We start from the raw sequence: 24,222 nt of genomic DNA on the forward strand, positions 1-24,222 counted from the left end.
ACAATGCTTTTAATTTTTAATAGGAAAAAAGTAATAAATGGATGCAGAGGTTTGCACATGGACTTAAAATCTGGCAATAGTTCTAGCGTTCTAGCTCCATTTTCAAAGGGTTTTTGTATGGCTTTTGCTTTAAAATGATTTTTGGGGGTTTTTAAGGTCTGTTTGTTTAGTTGGGTGATTCCTTTTATACCTGAAGAAACTGTATCTGGGAGGCTTGGGGGAATGAATTCGTTTACTGTGTATTACCCCTCTCTGCTAGCTTTGTGAAGCAGTCCTGTAAAATGAAACCCTGCTCTGCTGGAACACAGTCAAATATTTCATAAGCAGTGGGCAGAAGGCAGAGTGTCGTTGCTGAGGAGCAGTAGTATGCTTTCATACATTTCATGTGTCATGCTTTTGTCCATGTGTTAGCATGTATGAAGCAGTTTCTCTGTAACTTTGAGATTTTTTTCCATTTGGATTTTTTACGTGCTTGCGAATGAACACTTTTTTAAAATAAAGTTGTGTGTATATGTAGAGCTTTAAAAATACTAGCAGTTAAAATAGTCATGAAATGGAATAATGGAGATCTCTGGAAGTGGAATTTTCATCGTCATTGTTGTACAGTGTGGGCAGTTACCACGCAGATTTTCTTCTGTGGCTCAGTGTTTGTCAAGAATTCTTCTAGTGATGCAGAAAGCTTTTGTTCTCCATTTTCTCCTGATCTGTGCAGTTTGTACGGAGCCGATATAGATAAAAGTTGTCTCTTGCACAAAACTGATGTTTCTCAAAAAGAGCTGGAGGGCTAGAACCAACCAGCCAAAAACTTTCAAAATGACTGCTACAGTCTGAGATTAATTTCTGCTACAGTCTGAGATTAATTTCCATCATGGCCTCTTAAGAGCAGTGTTTACTGTTAAACCTTGACTTAAGCATTTCCCTGAACAGGGATGGGTTTGGTTTGGTTTGGTTTTGAACAAAAATATCTTTTCAGTTGTAGTTGGACCATTTAGGGTTCTGTTTTGTGTGTTTGCTGCCAGGGATTCATAATATTTATTTGGTGAAAAGACGTACACGATTCACCTAAAATATTAATTTGAGTATGTAACAGTTGTTTTGATAGAATTACTACTAGTTTTTGGCAACCTTAGCTTTTAAAAAGGTGAAGATATATGAAATTGTGACCACAATTTCTGTAGTCCTTGATCCCTGCTAATGTCTGCATGGTATGTTTCTGACTGAAGGTGACTTTTATGATTTCCAGATTAAAAATTTATTTCATATTATGAACATGTTTTGGCAATTGCTGTCATTTATCTCCTCATTTAGCTATTCTCTCTGTTTGATATGAGATATTTTCCATACATATCCTATACTGTTGTTTTATTTCTTGACACTAAAATGGCTTGTACTGCGCAGATGACTTGGTAAGACTCCAGCTCTTATTCTAGAATTCTGGCAATAATTGTCCTATTGAAAATTGCAATTCTGCTTGTGTAAAGTGTAACAGACTTTTTTTGTTAGGGATGATGTCAGCATGAGAGATGGCCTCAAGGAGTCATTAAAAGAACATAGGACTTTTGACTGTTGGACTTTATTGACTTTTCTCCTCAATAAAGTACCGTTCTGCTGAAGACAGATTAGTGCCCGCAGTGGTATGGGACATACTGGTGACCTTACTGTGTATTCTGATGAAGCTGTATCTAAGTGCCGCAAATTTGGAGGCACTCTATTAAGAGCTTCAGAGAAATGCAGTAATGACAGGCATAAAATTTTATAGAAATACTTGCCTTTCTCTGAAAGTAATTGGCCTTTTTATGTGAAATTACTCACTTTGCTTTTTAAGACCTTTGTATTTTCAGTTCTAGTTTGAGCTGGTTTGTTTCTAACTGTCCATTTAAGACATTATGCAATGTATTCACAGCTAAAACTTTTCTTTATAAAACAGCCCATCTGTTGCTGACTTTAATATATTGCTCTACTGAAATAGTCTGTGGGGGAAAAGGGAGTAAGGTAATATTTTTTTTTAACTGATTGGTGAAACGTGTAGGGACAATATGCAAAACTAATGTGATGCTAGGTAAATTAGCTGACGTGAAAATACTTGTAGATGAGGAATTGTTATCTACAATATTAAGATAAATTGAAGTCATTGCTAGCTTTTAGTAAACTAGATTAATGGTAGAAATATTAAGTCTTTGCTGGTTGCATTTTACATTTCCAGCCCTCCTGACTGACTGACTTTTGCCTTTATTTCATGCCAGGTCTCCTTCCCCAAGTTATGGTTTAGTCATGGAGCCATAGGAATTGCTGAATACATTAGATACTTCACTGATACAGATGAAAGCCAGAGCAGAGCATTAAGCAAAGTGACAGTAAACTTTTACAGTCTTCCTCTCTGATAGTCTCTTCACGTGGAACTCTCAATAGCTATGAACAGATTGTTGAGGGTGGTTTGAAAACATAGTGTACTTGGAGTGTCTAAGCTGTTTGTGGGAGTGCCAGCTTGGGCAGCATAAATTTATTCAAAAGGCACTGTGCTGCCTTATAGGAGTTTTCTAGCCTGGCTCAGTGCTACCTAGGATGTCTTGATACTCTTCTGTCAGCAGTGTCATTAGCTATCACAGTACACCATCTGCATGAGGTTTTATACAAACCTGTGGTGTTACTTTATCCATGTTATCTGACCCTTCCTTCTCCTTCCTTTTTCTGAATAATTGAAAGTTGACTATTTAATTTTTTTAAAATTTTTTATTATTATTATTTAAATATCTTAAACCATAGGCTATGGTACCTGGCATAGTATCTTAGAGCATAATCTTGAAATCCTGGATGAACTAGTATTTATCATATTTTTGTTTTCCTATCTTTTTTGTGAGAAGTTGTATGTGCAGCATAGTTTCTTGGCAAGAGTCTTTTCTATTTTACATAGCTTCTTCTATGTGTGCTACCTTACTACATGCTACATGCTTTCCGTGTAAAAATGGAGAGGTGAGGGGAAATTGAATTGAAGGGGATGACAATGTGGGTTAAGACCTTGAAGCTCTCTGAGTGCTTACAGGCCACTCTCTGGACCATAAGAAAAATGTGTTTCTTTCAACTTGTAGAAATAAGGAAATGAGAAGTTGCCATGTAGAACACACAGCCTTCTCTCCTCTCTTAACAAGCAAATGACTTCCTATTACAACACCAGCTCAGCCCTCTGTTCTGGAGGTGACAGCTTCTGTTGTGTCCTGTAACAAAGTACGTTTTTGAATACAACTTACTATGATCTGAGGACAATTTTTTTAATGACAATGGCAAGCTTTTTAATTAAAAATAAGATAAAAAATATGTATTAAGTGATTTGACTCAGCATTCCAACTCAAGCCTGCAAAAGAACGTCTTCAACTGAAGTTTAAAGAAGCTTCAGTATAGTTTGAGGAGACACTGTCACAACACGTTGAAGAAGCTTCAGCCCTTTCCCCCGTTCATTCTCCTCTGGGCTGTAAACAAGATCACTAAGAACAAGTTGCTCTAAGTTATGAAGTGACAACCAGGTTCCTCCCCTGTGAAAGTGAGAAGTGATACTCAAGTCTTGAGTCATCAGTTGTCTTGAAATATTCAAGAGATGTAAAAGAAAATAAATTGTTTTCCAGTTGAGGAAGAGAGCCTGTAGAAGGGAGGCATGCCTTTCCTGAATAACATAGGATAAGACCAGCTCAGGCCTATGGGAAGCACAAATAGTGGAAATCATTGGTGCTTTCATTGGGAGTATATCATTTTACTGGTATTTATTCTTCATGACCCTCAGTGTGAGAACTGAGAAAAGCATATGTCTTAAATAAACACAGATGAGGAAGAAATACAGGGGGAAAGGTAAATTTCATGTTATGTATACTGGGATTGAGGGCCTAAATCAAAGCAGCAAATCTGAACCATTTAATGATTCTAGGTCTCTTCTCCCAGATAACAAGTGATGTGACAAGAGGAAACGCCCTCAACTTGTGCCAAGGGAGGATTTGGATTGGACATTAGGAAAAATTTCTTCACTGAAAGGGTGGTCAATCATTGGAACAGGCTGCCCAGGGATGTGGTGGAATCACCATCCCCAGTGCTGTTTAAAAAACACATTGATGCAGTGCTTAGTGGTGGACTTGGTAGTCCTGGGTTAATGGTTGGACTTGATGCTTTTAAAGGTCTTTTCCAACCTAAATTATTCTCTGATTCTGTGTTGCAACAAAACATTTACAAAACAAGCTTAATCTCCTTTGTTTTAGCCAAGATGGTTGCTTAATGGTAGAGGAAAATAGAATGCTTAAGTAATGAAGACTTTGATCTGATTCAATTCCAAGTAATGTCTGCTTAGAAAATCCTGATTAAGTATTTTCTTTCAAAAGTTGTTTTCTTTCTTCTGGCCTTTTTCTAAGCCTTTTTGTGAAGGCAAAGCTTCAACTTGTTTGTCAGTGTGCAAATAACAGCTACTTTAAGGAGACTGTGCTGCCAAAGGAAGTCACTGACCTTATGTATCCACTAGAGATACAGTTTTTCTAAGTCCTAGTCCTCCCCAAGTTAGCTTCAGGCAAAAATTGCAGGAGTAGTTGCAACAACTTAAAAAAATCATGTGAACTAATTTGACTGTTTTTCTGCCTGGTGAATTGGGAAATGCTCACTCAAGCGTTGCAGGATCAGTAGCTTACAGCATTGGGCTGGTAAGGAGTATCCAGTAGATACAATTTTACATCAGTATAGTTGGATCCTGGAGCGTGTATCTCCAAGACTTTCACATACAAATTTAAACTAACTTGGTTAAACTGGTATAAAAGGCTAGGCATACATGTTTCACACTATGGTTTGATTTTTTTCTTTTTCTCTTTTTTTCTTCTTGAGTTTAAAGTCAACAAGGAGTAGGTTTGCATCAAACCAAAATAGCCTCCTTTAAATCAGGTTTACCAATGAAGGGGTGAAACTCCTTACTAGTTTCATAGGTGTCGTCCGAAGGCAGCTTTCCCTGGAGATAAATACTTTCGTACAAAAAAACAGGGACCTGCAATGCAGCTGGCCTGTGAGGAGCTGAACTTCCCCAATTTAACCGGACTTGGTGAGGTGGAGACTCTGGTTCATTTCCTCAGTGTTAGATCTTTTGCAACATTGCTTCTCCAACTTTCACTTAGTTTGTTTGGCTTTATGTTTTAGGGTTGTTTGATAGAGAATTGTCATTATACTGTTGGCTGGATGCCCACATTTAGTGACGGAAGGGAATGCTATTGCTAGAATTGAGATCGGGGAGAGGAATTGTCTGCCAGAAGTTAGAAGCAGAGCATATATAAAAACTTCTTTAACCTGAAACCCCATAGGAAGGGGTTAGAATTAATCCCGATTTTCAAATACAGATAAACAGTTCCACTTTGCATCATCTCTGCTGTAGCAGTACGAGTTGCAGTTTGTATTCTGTCTGTAATCTGTCCCATTGTATATTGACTGGTCATAAGGCCCAGCTGGTAGGTCATCTGACTTCCTTTATCTGCTTCTCTTTTAAAGCCACTGAATTCCGCTCCCTGCTAATCTGTAAAGTTGCTACATCTAATTCCTGAAGGTGTTTGCTTTGCTCCGCTATGTGCCATCCTTAAAATGTCTTGCTGTGTACTTAGTACCTGTACTGAGCAAAACTTGGGAATAAATCCCTGATCACAACTCTGTATTTGCTACCCTGAAAATAATTCTGTGTTTTATTAAAGTGTGTGTGTTAAGGAACCAAAAAAATGCAGTTTCATGGTTATTGTTAGTGCCTAGACTTATCAGCTAGTCAAAATCCCAGCTGCTACCAAAAGGCATGGTCCCTTTCTTCCCTACACATGCAGCCACACATTCTCATCTTCTCCCTTATATTGGTGTTGGAGATTACACAACTGCAGCATGAATCAGATCAGAAGGGCTGAAAACTATTTGTTGCATTGTATTTTTACAGGATTTTTTCTCAGTAATGAGAGCCAACTGGCTGTGTGGCAGCACAATCAGGAGTGCTGCACAAGGGAGGGGTTGATAATGCGTGGCCAGTAAGGCATCGTTCCCTTCATCGTTCGCGGCTTAGAGCAGCTGACTGTGAAGCCAGGGTCTCCATTGAAAAATGAATAAATAGTACTTGACATAATTTTGATCCATTTAAGCTACTGATTCTCCTACTCTAGAGCTGACTATAAGATAAGCAGCCAGAGTCAATGGAATATTATTAGTATATTATTATTATATAATATTATATTAGTTCTCAGTTCCTAGCAGGAAACTGGAGCTTGTCACTCTTGCCTGTTCTCCAGTAACTCCACAAGAACAACTGTATAATGGTGTTCTATAGTTTCTGCTGGGTTTTGGTTTTTATTTTTAATAAACAAGCAATATAATTCCTTACAAAAGGAAAATGAAATTATTTCAGAGGATGTGGCATTGTATTCCAAGTTGTTACTCTGATTAGAATATTTATCCTCTTCTTGCAGTACTCATGAGGTCTGCTCCTGTGAGAAAGTCATGCTTTCATTGGGAATGTGCTTTCTTGTCAGAGGATGTACAGTAGCTGACATTAAGTGCAGGACTGTAAAATATGTGTTTGTTTAGTCAGTGTTTTTTAGGGCAACAAACACCTGTGAGATTTTCATTCATGTATAAGAGAAGGGTAGACTACAGCAAATATGCATTAAAATCGTGTGGAGGGAAAAAAGGGAGGGAGAATGGGAGTTGGTTCTTAGAATCTTCTGTTTTCCTCTTTGATCCTGGGTATGACTGAGTTTTCTTATTTAGTATAATTATAGTTCTTACAAATCTTTGTACATAGGTTTTTCTAGTCTTAATACAGAATAGTGAATGTTGCAGAGACCAGGCTTTGTAAGAGAGTCTAATTCATTAATTTCTTGGCTTGATGTGATGTGTTTTAATGGAGAAGAGTTGAAGGGGCAACTGCTAAAAAAACCCTACTGTAGTTCAAATAACCTGGAAGCCAGATTCTGCAAAATTCCCTTGTGTGACTGTTCTTAAGATGCACTCCTGAGTTGTTTTTTTTTTAAAAAAAAGCTACCCAAGTTTAATTTCGTAATCTAGGTGTTGAAGGCAAAGGTAAATGCTTTGGCAATAGTTCTTGCTCACTAAAATTGCTTCGTGCAAGGTATTTGTGAACGTTCCTCAGGGAAGTGAGGGGGTTTCTTGGTTTTTAAAACCTTTGGCAAGAAGCTTTGTTATTTGTATTGAATGTTCCAAAACAAAACCGTAGCCAGAGGAAATAGCATATGTGAAACTTTGATCCACACATCTGAAACTTGACAATGATTTGGCAATGGTTTGAAACAAGTTTTATAAAGCACAGTGTTAAGCAGCTTTGGTTAAAAGTATGTGCAAACCTTGTCTTTAGCACACAAGGCAGGAAACCTAGAGGCCTGATTTCAGTGTGAAGTGTAATTTTCAATTTGCTTGCAGGTTATGCAGTGTATTCTCAGGTTGATGAAGTAGGCTTTGGTGGTAAGCACCTTTGCATTCCAGGCATAGCACCACCAAGTTGACATTTGGAAGAAACCACTAACCTTTGCCTCATTTTCTGTAACTGCAGAAATCATAGCCTGTTCATGTTGCAAAAAACAGCAGGTTGGAGATTCTCGGTTACAAAACATTAGTCCATGGAAATGGTTAAAACACAGTTTAATGCTACTGGTACTCCTGCTGATAGGAATGTGGTCATACCTATCAAGAATGGATCTGCTGAGAATTGAAATGTGGTAAGTGTGTCAAGGATGGATCACATTTGGAATCTAATTTTCCTTCCTGAAATACTGGAAATTGGAACTAGAAGTTGAGGGGGATATTTCATTACAGGACTGCAAAAATAATGTAGGTGAAAACAGTCTTCATTATGCCTGTTACTCCGGTATTCCAGCTTGGGCAGTGGTGCTGTGGTGGTCTGACCCAGGCTGAATGCCAGGTGCCCACCAAAACTACTCTGTCACTCCCCTCCTCAATCAGACAGGGGAGAGAAGATATAACAAAAGGCTCATGAGTCAAGGTAAGGACTGGGAGATCACTCAGCAATTACTGTCACAGGCAAAACAGACTCAACCTGGGGAAATTAATTTACTACAGTTCAAATCAGAAAAACATGTTCCAACCACCCCTCCCTTCTTCCCGAATTTCTCTACATCCTCCCCCAGAACAGCATAGGAGAACCAGGAATGGGGGTTATGGTCAGTTCATCACATGTTGTTTGTGCCACTCCTTCCTCCTCACACTCTTCCTCTGCTCCAGCATGGGGTCCCTTCCCACAGGAGACAGTTCTCCATTAACTTCTGCAATGTGAGTCCTTCCCATGGGCTGCAGTTCTTCACACACTGCTACAATGGGTCCCTTCCACTCAGTTCGGTCCTGCAGGAGCAGACTGCTCCAGTGTGGGTCCCCCCTAGGGTCACAAGTCCTTGCAGCAAACCTGCTCCAGCCTGGGCTTCCCATGGGTCACAGGCTCCTTCAGGCATCCACCTGCTCTGGCATAGGGTCCTCCATGGGCTGCAGGTGGAGATCTGCTCCCTTATCAACCCCCATGGGCTGCAGGGGCACTGCCTGCCTCACCATGGTCTTCACCACCAGCTGCAGGGGAATCTCTGCTCCTGTGCCTGGAGCACCTCCTCTCTCTCTCACTGGCACAGATTGGTTTTGGGTTGGTTTTTTTTTTTCTTAATATGCTGCCACAGAGGTGCTACTACTGTTGCTGATTAGCTTGGCTTTGGCCAGCGGTGGGTCTGTCTTGGAGCCAGCTGGCATTGGCTCCATTGAACATGGGGGAAGCTTCTGGCATCTTCTCACAGAAGCGACCCCTGTAGCCCCTCTGCTACCAAACCTTGCCGTGCAAACCCACTACAGGTGATATCACATCAGCAGTACGCGTTACCTAAGTAAAACAAAGAAGGAACAGCCTCATTTTGGTTCGGTAAATGCCACCTTCTTTCACCTTAACTTAATAGGTTTACAAGAAGTGTATCTTAGATACATGGGAGAATAGCTGGGAAAAGTTCAGGTTTGACAGGACTGGCAGGTAGAAGGTGAGTCAGAACATGACATCTCTGAGGTTTGTTTTAAGTTAGGGTATAACAGCAGTGGTGGTGTGTTACCACAGCAGGCAGGAAGAGGTAAAATCACCTGTCCTGTGTCAGGAAATCCTGCAGGTGTGAAATGAAGCTCTAAGGATGCCATCATTTTTAGTGCTTAGAAAGGAAAACATTTCCAGGTACTGAGTACAGAGACCATTCTATCAGAGAGGTATTCTTTTATGATTATTTCTGATTTTCCTGTGCAAATAGAGTCAGTACAATAATACCAGTAGCTCATCTGCTTAGTGCTGTGCTTTGATTTTATTAATTTTCTTTTAGTAGCTTTATGGGAATGTTTCCTAAAAATCAGCAGGGTCCACAAGCACTGCTCTTCTCAGATTTTCATTTCAAGTTCTGAAATCTTTGGGAGGTGAAACAATTCATAAAACCAGGATGAATATGCATTAATTTATTGAGCTAACAGAATGAATAATAAAAAAAAGAGAAGTTAAGGTTTATATAACAATGTGCTTCAAATGCATTTGGAAATGTAATTGCTCTAATAGAGTTGATTCTAAGTATCATAATTAAGCAATCAAATGGCATCAAGTTCCTCAAAAGATCGGTTTAGTGACGTTATCTGAAACGTAAGCAGTTAATTTCCAGGGAGGAGCAGCCCGACTCTTCCGGAGTGGTAGTTGTAAATGAGTTGTTCAGGTGAGCCGCTTTCCATGTCTGTGAGGTTACATCAGCTACTTCAAGGATATTCTTCAGTGTGATTTCGGTTTTGTTATTGCTGTTGTGAAACTGTGGTGCTTGCTTCTGGTCTTGAAGTTCTGTATGTGGCAGGGGGAGTAAGTGTTTACACAGTTCCAGATTTTTAATATGTTCCTTCTTGAACAGCTGTACTTTGTCCTTTTACAGCAGTTCTTTCTACCTTTTGACTTCTGTCACCGTACTGGCTGTCAGCCTCCTGGTCATTGATTGGTTTATCTAATTATTTATATGAAAATATATTTTTGTCTGTAAGGTGCAAGCTAATATATTTTTAGGTTTGCCTGTTACAAAAGGAAAAGCAGGAATGTGCTTTCAAGTTACAATGCACGTTTCATGGTTTTAGGTAAAACAGAACATTTTGTTGCACTTCAAATTAAGTTATCCTAGTTGAGGGCAGTATATAGCAGCCAGTGTCACCATCAGGATTCAAACCAACTCACCGACACCAGTATTGTTGCATCACTGCAGCATTTTCATGGCTGATGTCACACAACTGCAACTGGGTTACTACAGAGGACAGGACACATCATGGGTGGGAGCCCACAGTTTACAGCTGCTGACATAATGTCACAATCTCTTTTACATTAGTGTTTTGCCGGCGGGTGTTATGGTGGTTGCTGACATTTGGTTTTGAATAGATGGCCAAAGTTCTGTGCTTTGCTGTTTTAAATTAAAAAAAAAAAAAGAAAGAAAGAAAGAAAATTTAAAAGTGTGTTGGGAACACATGCAGATCTCTGGTGACAAAAGGCAGATTTTTTTAATCAACAAAATTTTGTAGCGCAGCCCAGGCTTAGAACTGGCCTTCATTGTTGTATTTAATTGGAATGAGAGCAGAAGCCATATTCCCATGCAACAGGATTAATGGACTGATCACATTAGCATCTCGTGATGAATTGGAATTCACCACCACCCATCTAGTTTGAGTGCCAGCAACAGTTGAGCTGCAGCTCTCTTTCTTTGTAGTGTATGTGGTGGGTTAAAGTACCCAGTAGGTTAAACAGTGCATCTTTATGCATTAGTGATTTTCCTTTGGAGACAAAATTTGTGTTATAGCTTAAGTTAAAGATGTGTGAACACAGCCCTGGTTATATTTGATGTTAGAGGAACATTCTTCTTTGAGGAGGAAGAGTTTACATTTAATGCCAAATGATGCAATTTTAAATGTAGTGTATCCTCTAGTTGCATTTAACTTTGGATTTGCTGGCTTTCTGAATGTCATCCCAATTAAGATGGAAAAGGTCAGTGATCTGACTCCGCTCTGAGATTTCATTTTGTATTTGCACTGTTAGCTTTTTTATCTTTCACAGAGAGCTTAGTTCCAAAGAACGCTTCCCCTTTGCCAAAATTCCACATGATCTTGCCTTCAAGGAAATGCATACCATTTTTAGCAGGCTAGGATAGCCTTTTTTAAAAGCAGATTTCTCCTAACAGTAATTTTAACACATGAAATGTGAACACAAACAAATTAGTCCTAGTTCAATTTATAATAGCTGTATTTTACTCATGTTTATTTGTGATGAAATTCAGTGTTTGTGCTTTTTTTGGGGGATTAGTCATTTGCTCTTTGAAGCTTATGGTATGTCAAGCAGCAAGGGCGTGCACATGCAAATTAAAGCAAATAATTTGCATCTTGCTGATTACTCCTTGCTTGATTTGGCAGTTATAGATTTTTTCTTAATTCATGCTATAATATTTGTTTTTTAAAAAATAAATTAGACAATGTCTCACTGCAACATTCTGTCAATAGAAATTTTTGCACAATAATTTGTACTGTAACGCCTTTTTATTTTCTGGTTGTTGTTGAAGTTACTTTATGCATACAATAGCAGAAGAATATCACTAAAACAAGTCTTAATTGACAACATATTTTCAATAAAATACATTAGATTTTGTTCCCTTACCTCACTTCCACTGCAGGGTAGCATGTATATAAATATATAGCTGACCACTGGAGTGTGTTTTTCTTCTCTCCTGGTTTTGTTAGAACTGTTCCTTCCATTCAGATATTTTTAGGAATAAGGTGAGGAAGAGGATGGAGTTGTTGAATTGTTTCATACAATGACTGCTGTATTCTCTGCCCCATTTCTGGTCCCATTTAAGATCTACTCTCTGGAATGGGGGGAGTGTTCCAGAGAGATTGGGCAAAATCAAAAATGTCACTGAGTTTTAGGGATGTGGACTTCGGGAAATTTGAATACTTGTTGGACATTTGCAGGAGGGCAAAGCAGGGATTGCAAATAACCAAAAGCAGTTCTTCATTGCAGATTCAGAATTCACACTGGATTTTATCATATATTGCTTCTGTCTAATTCTCAAGTTATTCTTGTCTTACAGTATAGCTTAGTCTTTTTCTTTTTTTTTTTTTTCCCTAGCACTTGCCTTTTTTTTTTTTTTTTTATGGTCTTGGCAGACCCATCCTTTTAGCTCCCTGTTTGAGCACATAAAATCATGGATGCTGTGTATAAGATAGTCTTCTCATGGCCATCGTGTGAGTAAAAATGCTGCAAACTTATTAACCAAACTTGTAATTGGTTAGACCCATTTTGAATGATTTAATGGACTATACTGCAGCATCAAAATTCAGCTGTGATTTAATCTGCTTTCCACTGACTTTCTACTGCTAAACATAAATACCAAGTTTTAAAAATCATTGCAGGTTGAAAGAAGTCTGGAAGAACATAGTCATTGCTGCTCATCAGCTTTGGTGTCTCTTTTCTATCATGCGATGAGCTCATTTGTTGTTTAAAAAAGTGTATTTTCATTTCTTCATAGAATCATTTAGGTTGGAAAAGATCTTTTAAGATCATTAACTCCATTAACCCAGTACTGCCAAGTCCACCGCTGAACAATGTTGGGGTTTTGTAGGTTTTTTTCCAGGGAGTTATTTCTTTAGAAATACTAAATCATAGCTCAGGATATATTAAATTCTTGACTAGTTCATGCCTTATCACCTGCACAGCATGTAAACACTAGGTTTTAAACATTCTTTGGTAAGATCAAGTGAAACAAAAAGTAATTGAGAATCCTCACGTTTGTGGTGAAACCCTTTCCAAAACAAACTTTTTATTTGCAACTCTTCTCCCAGTAATATGGCTTGTTACTTGGGAAGCCTATTTCTTTGTTAAAATGGGTAGTATTAAAACAGACTTTGCCAGCACAGCTGTGTGAAGGAGTGATAAAGCTATGTGCTGAAGGATGTTCATGTATTGTCAGATGTGGTGGAATTCAGTTCCATCCTCCAGGGTCCCTAAGAAAAACACTCACACCTTGTATGTGAATGAATGTTGTAATAATGCTACAAAATAGGTGCTTAAGCATCTAGTCAATGTGGAAGCTAAGTATTTTTTGTAAATTACTCTTGCTTGTTTCTTGTCATCTCTAAAATAATTTGTGTTCTTCTCCCTTTCTTATATAGTAATATACAACTGTACTGTGAAAACCTTATGGTAAGTTGTATATATCACAGATAATTCCAGTGATTACAAATACTATGATTGGCTGCACTTACTATAAATTTTTCAGGGCACATAATTTTTTTTTGTGTTGGGACAGTATGTTTCTTTGGAAATTGCTGTTCCCCTGTTAGGTATCTCAGTTATGTAACTCAGATATGTAACAGTTTTGGACATTGCATTGTTGCATAGTTTTAGCACTATTACTGTGCTTTAAATCTACCGCAGCTATATAACTTTTAAGGGGGGAGGGTTGGAGTTTGCTGTCATTTTCACTACAACATTAATGAGAATTAAATTATGGAAGGGAAAGAAACCCTGTGATAGACTAGTGCATTATGGAAGATGGCTTGTGCAAAATAAGTGTCCGTTGCATAAATTTCCTTGCAAGTATATGCTCTGTCCCTGCAGGGATATACACAATTACTTTGTTGACTGTTGTACTATCTACAGATTCTTAAGCAGGTACTGATCAGTATGATTCATTTGCCATTTCCATTTAGGCTGGAATTTGGCAAGTGCTTTAAACTGGCAAAAGTAAGCCCTGCCGCCAGAACAAGGGCCTTTGCTGCCTGCACCATCGTTTTTCCCTGGTGTTGACATAGGATTTGTGTGACTGTGTGATGAGGTAATCAAAAAAGCCAGTGTATTTAATTCTGATCAGTTTCCCACAAACTGACAACGCAAAGGGCCTGGGACAAGCAACAGAGGTAAGAAATCTTTGGGTTTAGCAGAAGCAGTAAGGAGGATCCATTCAGGGTGATCTGTCTTTGCATTTGATGAATCTGATGTTTTAGCTGGACTAGCATATAGTAAGATTAGGATGTTTACGGAAGCTGTCTTTAGCAATCTGTAAGCGCAGGTTTTTCTTCGTTCTTAGAAGAAAAGAAAAAGGGAAAAAAAGGTTGTCTCACAAAATAGAAAAGGGGGGCAAAGATCTCAAACTCTTTTCTGTTGTAAGACAATTAAATCTAGATATGCAAGGCAGACTTAATGCTGATGGATTCTATTAGAGCTGGTCAAAAATGTTCATGTAGTAGTGTTGGTTTTTCAGAATCAAGTTCAGGCAAGTTTAAACTGAGGGCATGTTTGAGCCTGATACAAGCTGGAAAGAAGCTTTTAGTATGATGTTATTACTTTTTAATTTTTTAAAAAATATTCATTGCTGAATTATGTTCCCCATTGCCTTCTTGTATCAATGGATTAGGAGTCTCCATGATTTTCATATTTTCTTATCTATGTGCACCCTGCAACATCTGCTGGATTTTATATCCATCATGGCCTCTGCTATAGTTTGCTTCAGTCATACCTGTAGCTTGGATAACGCAATTCCTTCCCACTTGTACATTAAAGTATATGTAGAGGTTTTTCTCTGCAAAGTTTTTCATAGTGATTCTTTCTCCAGAGATTTTTAATTCTGGTTATTTATCAATAGTAGCTCATGGCTTGTTCTAAGCATTGAGGTAGACCTAGAGTCAGTTCCAGCTGCAGTTGAAGTGGCTCTTTTCCTTGGACAACCTAGAGCAGCTTACATTGGAACAGTGCTAGGCAGGATATGTCTGAGGAAGTCTTTTTTACTCTGGAAAAGCTTCCCTTTTAAAAAAAAGAATTAATGTCAAGAGACGCAAGACCTATTTTCATTGTCAGTCTTTAAAAAGTAGTCTGTATTGGATGATTCCTTCACGGAATAAAGATACAGAAATTACTGTGTCCGTTCATTGTATATGTTTTGGGGTGGGAGCTTTTATCCTTTCATGCTGATGAGGAGAAATTGAAATTCAAAACAAATAAAGAAAATAGAAATTAGATTTGGATTTATTTGGGTTTTTTAATCGTGTCATGACACCAATTCAGGTTAGATGCGTTTTTATAATGAATATCTGCCCTCCCTTGAAAATGCAAAGGTGAAGCATCAGTTCATTAAACAGGCAGTGTCTCCATAGGAACTCCCTGCTGACACAAGGTGCTGTTGATGTGAGTGTAACTCCCCTCAGAATTAGGAGCTGGGTGTGTTAGGGAAGTGGGAGCTGTTAGTGTGTGTATGTGAGAATTGTTCTTTGGCATTTATAAGCAAGAGCTTTCCTTGACCTTTAAAGAAAAAAGAACCCCTTGCTACTGCATTATTTATCACAGTGCAGCTTTTACTCTTTCAGGAGAGTAATACTGACGGGTATTTTATACATATAGACTGGTAATTGGAACTGGTTAAGGAAAAATACTGATTCTTCAGCTACAAATATTTTATGGGGGGTTTTGGTTATAAACTTTTATCTCTTGCCAAGCAAGGAATGTATAATCACAAAGAAACAGTAAACCTTACTGCTAGCAGCAAGCAGAGCATTTCTCTGCAGCTGTGAATACCCTTTGTTGAAAATCCTTCCATTGCCTGCTTGAGATTGCAGGGTTGAACTGGTGTCCCTCTGAAGGAGGGAATGCTTTGGCTAGAGTATAGAAGGCTTGTCTAAGGTGTGTGCCTCATGTTTCTGCTCTTGGAACTATTACCTATAAATATGTGTGTATCTCTATAAAGTATGTATTTGAGACCAGAAATTTGAAGCTGAGGTTTCCTTATAGCATAAAGTACCTTACAGGGGGCTGGGAGAAAAGTACTTTCTGACTTCTTTTCATTACAGCACTACCCACACAATACCAACACCAAAATCTAAAGATGGTCCTGAAACAGAGATTTGAAGCTGGGCTTTCAGCATGTTAAACTAGCTTCCTCTAAGTGTAAGGCAGTTCAGAGTATGAAAGTGTGACTATGAGAGGAGTGTTGCACCTGGCTCTCTTTTTTCTTATTGTGGCTGTAAGATTTTAAAAGTTGTTGATTTATTTTGTGCATGAATTGAGTCACTTCATAATCTTGAAACTTTGCAGGCAGGACAGTGAAACTGATTCCTGTCCAATTGTTCCAACTGTGTGACGGCAAATACACAGACAATAGTTGTCCTCATGAATTTTTAGGATAGCTTTACTGAATGTTTCTTTTTTCCCTCCCTTCAGATTTGTCACGGAACAGACTGTCAGAGCTTCCAGCAGAAGCATGTCACTTCGTCTCCCTCGAGAGTCTTAATTTGTACCAGAACTGCATTCGGTATATCCCAGAGGCTGTTTTGAACTTGCAGTCTTTAACATTTTTAAATATCAGGTAACAATTGTCTTAGTCTACTGATGTTAAAGCAATATTTCTAGGTTTATAAATTTTGATGCATCCATAAGTAATGCTAACATCGTATGTAATCATCTTGTTGTTATACTGTATGTCATTGAATCAAAGCAACCTGAACCAGTCTTGCCCACTTCGGTGGATCAGGGAACATGAGGATTAAGCAGTAGCTTATAGAACTGGAGTATAAGAAGAAAGCTTATTCCAACTTAAAGGGCTCACAAAATAAATTCCGGTAGTTTTCATGTGAAATACAGGCATGTAGACTGAAAAGAGGTGATAGGGCTTTTGTATAGTCTTTACAATTAAACTCTCAGCAGCTGAATAAGGCTTGTGCAATTTCCCTGTACCTTCACTGTGCTGGTGGCTTTTAAAGATGTGTCTCAAGCATTAACACTTCTCTGTCAGCTTTAAAAGTTAATTGCTGCAACTTAGCCTGTTGATGAAATTCAACTGGGTACAGCATCCTCCATTTGTAGAAAGTCTTTTAAGAGGTGTGGGAATTCCCTTGTCACAAATTGGCAGTGCTATCAACCAAGAACAACTTCAGGCTGTTTCCTTCTGGTCTTATGCTTCTGACAATTCAGTATACTTACATTTCTTGATGATGGTGAGAATTGTAGTAATAGGATATGAATCAGGTATGGGTTTCCTATTGCTATGATCTCTAGTAGATGCAGTCCAATTATTATCCTTTTGAAAGCTGCTGTTGGTTCACCTACTGCTCAGAACTTTTGTTATTGCTTTAATAGCAGGGAAATCTGGGTTTCAAGCATGAAAAAAGTACAGCAGCATATTTTGCTAAATGTCAACATCTGATCAAAGCCTTATTTAAGATTCTAGTAACTTTCTTTCAAATCATCCAGTCACTGCTCCTTGTTATGTTTTATTTTTAAAGGGAATCTTTCTCTTCTACAATCCATGCTCCCCCTGCCTGATTCTCATCTGAGGTTATGTTTCAGTCATATGACCACGTATTTGCTTTAATAGTAGTTTATTATGAAATGTCCAAGCCTGGGTTTTGGAATAGTGAAATCCATCATACGAAGGTTTTTGATCCACATGACTTAGTTAGAAATATATTTTAAAAATTCCGTAAGTAATGACTTTATGGCATTTTGCATGTGCTGACCTGCAATACTTACTACCTATCAGAAGGACTTTTGCACTTTGTTCAAACATACTCATTTGTGACAGAGGGTGACAGGTTATCAGAAGCATCTGAAAGGGCATGAAAATATCATATTCCCCAGCACTGAGTTTGAAAGCATCTGATCGGTGTTGGTACTTGATATTCAGAGTTTGTTCACATATAACTAGATAAAGCAAGTAATAAAGAACGATTTCATGGAACGACTTTCACGGTAACTGTATAAAAACTGAGTTGATAATTGGAGTGTGCTTTTTGTATGCATCTTTCATTGCATTAAAATGTGAGGTGATTTCTCAGTAGAGTTCTGATGCCTTTGCTTTCTTTCTGTCCAAAAAGTCGAAATCAACTTTCAACATTGCCAGTACACCTCTGTAGTCTACCACTAAAAGTCTTGATAGCAAGTAATAATAAGTTGGTTTCAATACCTGAAGAAATTGGACAGCTCAGACAGCTGACAGAGCTTGTGAGTATACAGTTATTTTTTTAACTATTACTCTTCAATCTTTAGTTTTTAATCGATGTGTTGAATGGGTTCAGAGGTGCTTCAGAATAAATCACAGTTTTTTAAACTGATCAAAATAATGCAGTAATTAAGATGCTCTCCAGGCATGTGCAAGATCAACATCCTGTTTTTCATTCTGCTGAGAACTTTGTGATTGTAAACCAGTCACTCGTATGCAATGGCAAGTTAATTAAGTCTGCTCTTAGCCTAAGGGAGATTTCCATCTGCCATAATATCTCTTAACTATGTTCTGACTTTTTATAGAGGTGTTAGAAAAGAGTTTGAAATACTCTGAGATTTTAAAAAAAAATTATGTGAGGAAAATATGCCTTGTACTGGAGAGCAAATGATCCATGTCAGTTTAACTAACAGTCTTCCCTAGTTTTGAAAGGAAGGCTGGATGGAATTAGAGCTCTTGGTGCATTTGTTTGTGATAAGAAGCTTTTATACAGCAAGCGGTGCTGTCTCAAATAATGTGGAATAACTTGAACGAGGTAACTTGAAATAACCAGAATGCTTAATCTTTTAAAGCTTTTATTTCCCCATGTATTTAACATGAGAATAATGCTTCATATCAGCTATGAGATTTAATGAATATAAAGATCTTAGGTGTTACAGAAATAGTTGTTTCTTTCAGTCCCTAAAGTGCTACATATTTTAGTTAACAGAGTTTTACTAGTCAGTGGTAACTCATTCTTTACTCTTGTTTTGTAGGATGTGAGTTGTAATGAAATACAGACAATACCTCCACAGATTGGCAATCTGGAATCCTTGCGGGACCTAAATGTCAGAAGAAATAATTTGGTGCGTTTACCTGAAGGTGAGATGAAGGCTGTCAGTTATAACAGCAGAAACATCAAGTACTACTTTATTTTCAGTATCTTTTTCTTCCCCTGAGAGCTAGAAGCAGTGTACTTAATTATTTTGTAAAACACATATTTTTATACTTTTGCTTTTTTAAAATACTCTTTTAATCTGCTGAATTGTCTGTTTATTTTTCTATCTCCAGAGCTTGCTGAGTTGCCTTTGATTCGCTTAGATTTCTCCTGCAATAAAATAACAACAATACCAGTTTGCTACAGGAACCTCAGACATCTGCAGACCATCATGTTAGAGAACAACCCTCTCCAGTCACCCCCTGCACAGGTAAACTGCAGCTAGGAATTCAAATGCCTAGTTCAGCTAAAAAGAGCAGAACGGATGTAAAAGCTGAAGGATACAAACTTTACAAACCTTATTTAAGAACAAGAGGACTTTAAATTTTGTATTGTCTAAAAGTGTTAAATATACAGCATAGCTTGAAAAATCCCTTTTTCTTCTCTTACTTTACTGTATTAGTAGTCTCACCTATGGGATATTGCTAAGAATTCCACTGTTAGCATTATACTAATGTTAGCTGAACATGTCTGCTTTCAGTGTAGGAGAGAGGAAGCTGTGTTAGGCAAGACTGATTTTGTGCCACTCAAGTGTCAGAATTTTCACTGAGGCCTCAGTGCTGCTGGTTCACTTTGCAGCAGAGTGCTCAAGTTAGCCTTTGAGCTACAAACTGCAACATGGTTAGTGACTAATTTGATTTTTAAAGTGGGTATGTAAGCCCTTGACTATTACAGGTTCCACTGTGAGCTGCTGCTTCTGAGTCAAGAGTGAAACTTGCTAGGACCTGTAGTTTCAGTGGGGTTTTGCCTCCCTTTTGAAAGCAAAGACAGCTGTTACTGGCTTCATTCACTTTAAATTTGAGCTTGCTTTGGCAGTCTGCCACTGCCATTCAAAGCTGGCCATGGGTGGGATGCATCTGTTCTGATGCCAAGGGTATAAATTCTAGTATTTGTAAATGCTTATGTCTTGTTTGCGTGACGAAATTTCAGCATCCAGCTGACAAAGTTGCATGCAGAGCAGCTGTACCTGGAGGACAGCTTCTATTTGTCTATCATGGACATTCTGTGATGCTCCACTATAGCTGTTTCTCTAAAATGCAGTGAGATTAGAAGAAAAGATGTATTGGTTGACATAAATGTGCTCGTTTATTATTCTCAACTACAGGTTAAATGTCTGTAGAGTACTTTGAAAATGTATTGTCAAATTATAGTTATGTAATCTTTAAATTTGTTTTTTTTTTTTTTCTAAGATATGTATAAAAGGAAAAATTCACATATTTAAATACCTGAACATAGAGGCATGCAAGATAGCTCCGGACTTGCCTGATTATGATAGGAGACCTATGGGATTTGGATCTTGGTAAGTTTGGCACAATGCAAGTTCCTAGTTTTGATGATGATGATCAGGAAAATTTTGTCAGTCACCAGAGTTTTTAAAATAAATAGATCCAAGAATTATTCTTTGGTAAGTGCATTGATGGAGGTGGCTTTGAAGAATATAATTTGTGTTGTCTCATGGTGCATTCTAGCAAGGTACCACTGTGTAAGAAGTGAGGAGCAGTTCAGAAAACCTGGGCAATATCATATGAAAGGCAGTGTTACAGTTGATACACAGTAAGAAAAGAGTGTTGGTATCTTCACAGTACAGGGGATGTGCTCTTGTGGTGTTAACAGGCGTGTTCAGTTTAGAAGATCTTAATATTTTCCACATACTTACTGAAGTATATCCCTGCTGTGATTTTTAACCTTTTGTACAGATTTTTTTAACTGCTGTGCTCAAACTGCAGGTGTAAGTGGTAATCTCCACCCCATTAGTAAACTGTTATTTTTGGCAAGCTTTCACTTGGCACTGTTGCTTAGCATTGTAACACAAATAATGCAACAGTCAGCCATATCAGCTGCTAAATTAAGATGTCTAGAGAAAAACAGGAGTTAGGATTTATTTCTGTTACTTGATATAGAAGAAAGGGGAGTCAGTGAAGTATGAAACTAAATATATACGAAAATTACCTCAGTCATCTTGGAAGGTGGTAATAAGGTGTGGAGGAGTAAGTTGCTAAGGGATGTACCGCTGTCTTAGCAGCAATAAAACACAAATCAGAGGGCCTCACAATAAATCATCATGAGTCAGATTTGTGAAGAAGAATTTGCATGAGGGACTGACAGAGGGATTCCTCATCAGCACTGGATGTTTTAAATTATTTTTCTAGATGAGGTCAACATATGAGCATTTTTGAGTGTTACTCAGTTTCCTAGAGTATAAGCTGTTGCAGATGGTTTCTGCATGATACCGAAGATACTGTCCTATTACTGAAAGGGAGTGTCTGCTCTAAGTGAAAGGGAAAGGCTGTAAGTGATGAAATGTCACGATCTGTTTATCTCTAGCATAATTTGTTTATTTTTTTAAGAGAAGGTCCAACAAAATCAGTGGGCTGTGTGCTTACTAATGTCCAGAGTTGTATATTACTATGGAAGTTTTCATTAATTACTGTTGTGAAATGAGAAGAATTAATGTATTTTAATCTTAGCTTGGGTTTATGAATGTAAAAACAAGTACAGAAATGGTTGAGGATGCTTTCTCTAGAGTTGCTTCCAGATTTAGCTGTATGAAATGAGCTTCAGCTGGCTTTCCTTTGGCTGTATTTCCATCCCCAAGAGGCCATAAGAGCTGGTGATAGAATTATTTGTTGTTACGGTACTGTTTAGGGCATTTAGTGTTGCAGGTGGTTCTTCCTGTCTTCATGTGCCTATGGAAGAACTGTCCATGGATTAGAGTACACATTAGGAGAAAATGGTAGAAAGACCCAGAGGAAGAGAGGATCCCAAATTATTTTATTCTTCTGGTACTTGGGATGAGAAAAAAGCATTCAGCTACAATACAGTTAATATTTCTGGCAAGTCACAAGAGCTTTATTTTTGTTATCTTCAAGGTTGACCAGCAGAAATAAGATACCAGTCAGTACACCTAGACTTTGTTGCTGTTTTATCTTATAAGCTAGGTAAAATACTATGGAGGTTAAGAATCCAAAACTGAATGTGGAGATTCTTAAAGTTTAAGGAAGTTTGAGTTGTGCTGTGAGTTCACTCTTGATCAAACATTTTTTAATAGCAAAGTTGTTAATATTGCTAATAAAACAAGATACTCTGAAACATTATGGCAGAAGGTGTGGTTTGGAGGTTCTAGTGCAGCTAATTATTTGTTTTAGCCTTGTCAAATTACGTCAAACTGTTTTACCAGAGTGAAATATTTTCTGTAACAATCCTTTTCTAAACACAAGCTATGTGAAATTTGTCTTGCAGCAGGTTTTGATCTGCTGCAGTCAGTCCCTCGTGCAACACTTCAGGTTAGGGCTGAAGTGAACGTGATTGAGAGGAGGCAGAACTGCTGAAGCTGTGCAGTAATTCGTTTGGCACTGAGGCAGGCTGGTACAGTCTGGAATTAGAAGGTTTAAAATATGAAGTATTCGTGCACAAACCAGTGTAGTGGATATTCTGGGACTTGCACAACTGTTCTTTCAGGAGGTAAAAATAGGTGGTTTAGTGTGGCTTTGGAGGCATGTCTTTGAAATCTTGTCAAGTATTGCCTTTCCTTTAGCAGCTGACCTTATGAGTTGTATAGCTTCTTGTCCTTTGATTTCAGACCTTATATTACTTCCTAGGTAAGTTGTAGTTGCCCCAAAATGCTCTGATCTATCCAAATGCCTAATTGTTGTTCCTTGTAGCTGGTTGGTTGAGGGGGAATAATGATCTTAAGTCTTAGCAGATTTCAGGATGGCTGCTGTATGATTATAAACATGTAAAGTGTGCAGCATTGAATAAGCTGGTTTTAGGTGTGAGAGCTGGGGAGAGAGAAAACAGCTTTCATGTTAAAAAGGAGAAGAGTCCTGGGAACAGTGATCATGCATTATTAAGCCTCCAGATAACCTTAGTGTTAGATGCTTTTCAAAATCTCTATTTGAAAAGGAAGGCTAAAAGCAGAAAATTTGTATCAACATACTTCCCCATTTTGGGGGGAGGTAGCCAAGCAGTCGCTTTGATGCTCTTTGATTTGCAATAATTGTTCAACTTACAAACAGGGTTCTGAGGACATTCTGAAAATATCAGTGCATTTAAAATGGAATTATACTGCAGATGGATTTTTCTTTTCTCTGACCTGTGTTTTAAATCCAATGTTTAAGTACTGTGAACTGTTAGCATAAGTATTGTTCTGTTGTCAGTGATTCAAGTTAATAGTTCTTTAACTGCATTGGGCAATTTCATGGTCATTCTTTTTCCTTCCGTACCCAAAAGAAGGGAGTTGTTTTTTCTTTCCTCTTTTTTTCTTTAAAGGGGTTTACTATGCAGATGACCTTCCTGATCAAATACAGGGCTATAAAGGTGTAACTCTTGCATTAATCAAAATTCCATGCAGATATAAAGGCTTGTCTTTTGGTGTAGCAGATGCATAGTCTTAACATTTCTCATCTGTAGCCCTCTATCCCTCCTCCTTTTTGTTGCTATTTTGTGTCTATCTGAAAATTAAAATACCCAAAATAATAGTCACTGTTCTACAAAGTCCTATGCACGCATACAGTGCCGCAATAATAATAATAATAATTGAACATAAGTATTTCCTTAAAGGGAGATTTTAGAGGGAGCAACAACTTGAGAGTAATACCAGTGAGAAAATGACTTGCAATTTAGTTGTTATGGGGTGAAGCGATTAGCTTCCTGAAATTCATTCTTCCTTGTGTATTATGTAGTAATTACTGCTGCAGTTCTCCCTGGGGCATCGAGTGCCAGCAGGACAGTTGAGCCATTGTGAAATGCCATCTGCAGTGGATCAGACAAGTCCCATTGTCTCTTACTGCAGCTATCTGCGGCAGTTGCCAGACTTGACATCTGTGATGGCTGTGCTGCTGAATTATGTTGTTTCTAAGCCCAGAAACTTAGAGAACTGTATGGCTGTTTGGTTATGTGTATTGTTAACGCTAGGCACATACCTAATGCCTTTGTCTAGACATGTCATTGACAAAGTCAGGCTTTGCAGATGAAAAGTGTACTTCTATATTTATTATATTATGAAGTCTATTTATTTATATTATGAAGTATCTGAAATACTATCCAGCTTAGTCCACAGTTTCTTAGGTAGGTACTTATGATACAGAAGATAGTTATGTAATGCATTCTGTGTACTATTGTGTAGAAATAGTATATTCCGTATTTTTTAGTAATTCTGCATGGATTTATGCTTGCCTATGAAAAAGTTTGAGGGACAGTGTTTTTCAACCAGAACACAAGAGT

The 24,222-nt window shown here is 38.0% G+C and overlaps 1 protein-coding gene across 18 annotated transcripts in view; it reads left to right on the forward strand.

The window, feature by feature from the left end:
• LRCH3 (leucine rich repeats and calponin homology domain containing 3) overlaps positions 1–24,222 on the forward strand; it is a 68,261-nt gene that overhangs the window by 12,023 nt on the left and 32,016 nt on the right. For all 18 annotated transcript variants that reach the window (XM_040613004.1, XM_040613011.1, XM_040613015.1 and 15 more), the window contains exons 2-6: positions 16,247–16,391; positions 17,899–18,025; positions 18,779–18,884; positions 19,074–19,210; positions 20,190–20,299. In XM_040613004.1, coding sequence (XP_040468938.1) covers positions 16,247–16,391; positions 17,899–18,025; positions 18,779–18,884; positions 19,074–19,210; positions 20,190–20,299 — 625 coding nt within the window. The remainder of the gene's footprint in view (positions 1–16,246; positions 16,392–17,898; positions 18,026–18,778; positions 18,885–19,073; positions 19,211–20,189; positions 20,300–24,222) is intronic.

The sequence above is a fragment of the Falco naumanni genome, chromosome 13 (assembly GCF_017639655.2).
Source record: "Falco naumanni isolate bFalNau1 chromosome 13, bFalNau1.pat, whole genome shotgun sequence".
Lineage (NCBI taxonomy): Eukaryota > Metazoa > Chordata > Aves > Falconiformes > Falconidae > Falco > Falco naumanni.